The sequence below is a fragment of the Musca autumnalis genome, unplaced genomic scaffold (genome assembly GCF_047663935.1).
Source record: "Musca autumnalis isolate F117 unplaced genomic scaffold, ASM4766393v1 scaffold_5, whole genome shotgun sequence".
NCBI classification, from domain to species: Eukaryota; Metazoa; Arthropoda; class Insecta; order Diptera; family Muscidae; genus Musca; species Musca autumnalis.
In genome coordinates, this window is record NW_027412088.1 from 14,661,189 (window position 1) to 14,666,153 (window position 4,965).

The 4,965-nt window shown below is 41.1% G+C and overlaps 1 protein-coding gene across 1 annotated transcript; it reads right to left on the reverse strand.

The window, feature by feature from the left end:
• Positions 1-2,069: 2,069 nt before the first annotated feature.
• Cog6 (conserved oligomeric Golgi complex subunit 6) lies at positions 2,070-4,361 on the reverse strand. The gene is made up of 3 exons (XM_073989009.1): positions 4,123-4,361; positions 3,427-4,058; positions 2,070-3,366 (listed from the first exon to the last, which is right to left on the reverse strand). The coding sequence occupies exons 1-3, from the start codon at positions 4,216-4,218 to the stop codon at positions 2,208-2,210; spliced, it is 1,887 nt and encodes a 628-aa protein (XP_073845110.1). The 5' UTR covers positions 4,219-4,361; the 3' UTR covers positions 2,070-2,207.
• Between the last annotated feature and the right edge of the window lie 604 nt (positions 4,362-4,965).

The following is a 4,965-nucleotide window of genomic DNA, read 5'->3' on the forward strand; positions in this document are numbered from 1 at the left end:
CCTCAACGGGATGCTTGGTACTGAACAAGAATATCCAGAGACTGGATATTCAGTACTGCATTCTGTGCTGCCTGAGGGATGTTCCTCACTGCTCCTGTAATTAGAATTGAAGCAGATCTTTACACAGTTCCACCGCGAGCCAGTGTGTATCGCTGATCCTCCCATCCAGATCATCTCCATCGATGATCTCCACCCGGAATCATCCGGATGCTTGGTACTGAACAAGAATATCCAGAGGCTGGATATTCAGTACTGCATTCTGTGCTGCCTGAGGGATGCTCCTCACTGCTCCTGTAATTAGAATTTTTGCAGATCTTTACACAGTTCCACCGCGAGCCAGTGTGTATCGCTGATCCTCCCATCCAGATCATCTCCATCAATGATCTCCACCCGGAAATCATCCGGAGCGACTGTCACCTGGGAGACCCCTGACGCTGATGACCGTTCAACAGAAGGTTGAGAAGGATTCAGCCCTTGGTCGGCTTTCCCCGGTTGATCCTTCTCTAGCTTCTTTTGACCGGTCACCTTTGCGAAGGACTCCACCTGGTTGTTCGAACGATGTTCCACCACCCTCTTAGCAAAAGGATGCGGGTCTTCGGAGGACCTAACCCTCTTAACGCATTCCTGCGCAGATGTCCTCGAAGAACCGCCCTGTTTTGAGGTCAATGGGCCATCCTTCGAACCAGCCACATGGTTCTTCGCCGTACCAGCCCTGTACCACGCTCCATCCTTCTTGCCTTCAGAAGAATAAGATCCATCAGTTGCAGACGATTTTGCAATGGTCTGTTGACCAGTCCTTTGCACAAGCGTCGCCCCTGATCGCTCTCCAACCTTCTTCTCCCCAACAGGTCCAGCAGCAGCCACCGACGAAGCAGTCGAAATAGGCGGTACATTTAGCGGCTGCTTAGCTTGATGCTGCGTCTTTTCCTGCGCCAGCTTCGAAACGCCAGGATTCACACCAGTAATTCCCGAGCGGTTCGTCGTGTTAGGGGCCGATGAGGTCGAGCTGCCTGGTCCTTCCGCAGTCATCAAAGATGACTGCAAAGGACTCGAGCAACTCGACACCATCGGTTTTGTTGATTTCCCTGTGAGAGATATTTTTTTCACAGCAGCTGAGCTGGAAACAGCATCTTTCGCAGGGGTCGGAATTCGGTCGAAGAGTTTCTCAATGTGAGGATATTTCCGTTCTAAACGCCTCACAAATTGAATCTTCAATCCAATCTCCCTGAATTCCCCCTGAGTTATCTCAGTTGGGTCTCTGCCGATAAATTTCGTGCAGTAAAACACGGCTCTCCGGTAGTTATACTTGTCCTTCCTTATGGGTACTTTACACGATATGTATTTTACATATGGGTTGTCACTTTGCGTATACATTTTGTATATAAAAAGTGACAACCCATATGTAAAATACATATCGTGTAAAGTACCCATTAGCCCGGCTGCATTAGTGTGAATTCTATTTAAATCTGCTTTGATAGGCTTGTTGGTCTAGGGGTTCTCCCCTGTAACGTTGGAACTACCTTTCTGGATCATGGAGATCCGCCCTACAGAAAGAGTCGTTGTCTCCTCATGTAGGTGGTCCACTGAAGACATAAGGAGGCACCATGTTGGAGTTCTCAGAGCCGAATTCTGACAGGTTTGAAAATTTTCCATCGCGTTGCTTTGAGCCGCATAGCTTACCACAGACCGACCTATCGCGTTATATGCGGTGAACAAGGTTTCTTTATCTGAACCCCATGTGCTGCCGGCAAGCGACTTTGTCATATATAGTTGTGGCATTATAATATCCGTGAAAATAGCAGACAGCATTCAACTTTTCTCGCTTTTCCATAGTAGCATTCGGTTACTAACTAATTCATTGTTCGTAACAAAAACGTTTTTGCTTCTCATTTGTTATTCTTGACCCACATATACCAAAAATATCTCAACTACCCTCCCCATCCGGTGGAAACGTCTCCACTGCTCTCCCAACAATTTAGTAAATAACTTTAAATGCAAACATACCAATGTTTTACTCCTGTGCTCCTTTGGCAGGAGAACGATGACAAATTTGAGGGCTCATTCAATTATTTTTTAGTGGAAATGTTTATAATTTACTTTTGATAACTTCCATTAGCACTTCATATTATTACTACTAAAAGATAGCAAAAAGTTCGTCAAATAACTACGAAGAACAAGCGAATACATAAATACCTTTTAATACACATTTAAATGGCCAATATTTTCGAAACTTGTTCTGGTGTCTTTGAAAATATTGCCTCTGGATGTTCAAAACCATTGGCGGGATCATGAACACGTTCATATATTTGCTTATAGATGGCAACAATAACATTGAACGATCTCTTCTGTACAGCATTACGATGAGAGCTGGACATAATCAACTGGATTTGGGGCAATAGTAAAACTTCAGGCATCTGCAAGAATGCATCCATCTTATTCATGAAAATCTTCAGAAGATTTGATTCAATTTTAGATTGATTAGTTTGTAAAATTGTATATATGGGTCCCAATTGCAGATTTGCCACCAGCGATGAAGCTTGCTCTGAAGTCAGTGTATCAATTTGAGCTTCGGATTGAGCCTGCAGACGTTCAACTCTTTCATCCATATACTCATAGACAGCTAGAGAATTTTGCATATGATAAATACAATTCAATAAGTAGACCGACATGTCGATAGTTGGCAAATGAGATGCGGATTCTTGGACCGATTGCAGTAGTGGGTCAATGATACAAGATACAATTTTGGTAATATCCGATTGACGGCCATCAACCATTGTGGCCACAGAGAGAATCTCTTTGAGGAGATTCAATAAACGTCCCAAACTTGCAGGTGGCACCAAATCTCTTTGCGGCGGTTCAGCTGCCGAACCAGCTGGTTTTTGTAAAATATGTTTCACCTGAGCGGCCAAGGCATTCAAGTAAATCTCTTCACTGGACTTTTGTAAATCAATTAAACATTGTTTCAAAGAACCTCCTTGGACAACTTGTTTCATAATTTGTTGATAGAAACGTAGCAGATTCGAGATAGCAAATAATACAATGGCATCTTTCTCGGAAGTCAAAATGGTATCAACGCGAACCTTTAGGGGATGACAAACACCCTCAACAATATAAGCCAAGGCATTACGTTTTTGCTCGGAGATGTCATTCTTATCACATTCCTTTAGAAGTAGGTTCAAGTTGTCTTTTTCTGTGGGTATGGATTGATGCAACCAGGCAAACATGTCACCAATGTAGCGTTTTGGATCATGGGCATGCATCTCAATGGGTTTTGGGTTGCCCCCTGGGCCACCTTCTGTTAAGGCTTCAATAAATAGTCGTACAAGGACGGCTCTTCTCGCAATGGCATATTCATCTACAACATATCTAAAAGAAAACATCACATTACGAAACAAAATGCACTCTTATTTAGCAGAGATTACTTACTTGAACAATACTGGTCTATCTTGTAATCTGCCCATGGCCCTACAAACAAGTTGACCAATTTCATTGTTTTCCAAATTCCTACAATGATTTTGTGTCCATCTATAGAGTCGTTCCAAGGCGCCCTCTTGATGTAGTGTCATCTCTTCCATAATATCTGAAGCAGCCGTTTGATATCCACACTGCATCAGTACCCGACATTCTGAATGTATTGCCTGGACACGATCCAGAACATCGAAAAATTCCGGAACAATGGGTGTATCCTTGGATGTACCATACAACATTTGATGTTCCGGCACACTCAATTGGAAACGTCCCAAAAATGCCTCTGCAATTTGTTTATGTACCTGTAAGCGATCACGCTCTTCTTGCAATGAATTGGTCTGCTTAATAAGGTCGTGTGTTAGTGCTTTCGATGATTCCAAATCATTTTTCATAGCCTGCACAGAATCTGCTAAAGTATCCAAATCACTAATAACCATGTCAAGATTATTCTTTACTTCACGAAATGCCTTGAGAAATTCATCATTTATGAATACAGAACGTTTTTCGATGCGGGATCGTAGGTTTCGTCTATTTTGTAGAGTGTTTTCCGTAAAGAAATTTGACAAATCTTGCAAAGCTTCTAAGGTGTCCTAGGAGATTGGAATTAATAAAAAGGGCATTGGGAAATTATGGGAATAATTGAATACTACATACTTTTTCCGTGTCTAATCGTGTTTCCAGAATTTTATTGACCCTCTTCTGTATGCGATCTTCCTCGACTTCAACACCTCCGAGTGATGTAGGAGTCATTTTCCTTTTCTTCTTCTTGAATTAAAGCGGAAATAGAGCAACTCCAGAACGAACTTGTACAATTATCAGGAAGAATACGTCAACAATTCAAATAAACAAATAGAACCAGCTGTTTACCTTCAATACAAAAGCTGAAGAATGTGAAATATAAAACACATTTTACACTTGCACTTACCATGGTATAAGTAAAGAGGTAGATTTAAATGAAAAAATCGATAGAACCCTTGTTTTTGTTGAATTCTAAAACTTCAAAATAAAAGCAACAAGTGGTTTTGTTTACAATGCATTTTTTGAGGATTTTATAAAAAACGCAAAAATGAATGAAGAGTTAAGTTTTCTCCACATAATCGAGTTGTGAATATGATAAACTGATTGTTTCAATGCAAATCTCACCAATTTCTTCCATACAAATCGTCTAAAAACAATTTTAAAAATCATTGAATTCGATTGTTTGGCATATTATTCAAACACCACACACACATACACAGTTTGTTTATATTGTTTTGAAGTTTTAGGCATACTCGAATGAAAAAAATTAAATTGACATAAAGCTTTGGCTAACCTTTCTTACTAGGCGTTTACACCAGACGGTTTGTCTTCAAATACAACTCTGATTTACTAACACATACATACATTTGTCGTTTGTCTCTCAGCTGTCCATCATATTTTCACAGACAGTAATGCCCGTAATTTCTAGCCATAGGTAACCGGATAGGTAGCTACCTATTAGTTATCTTTACCTACGCC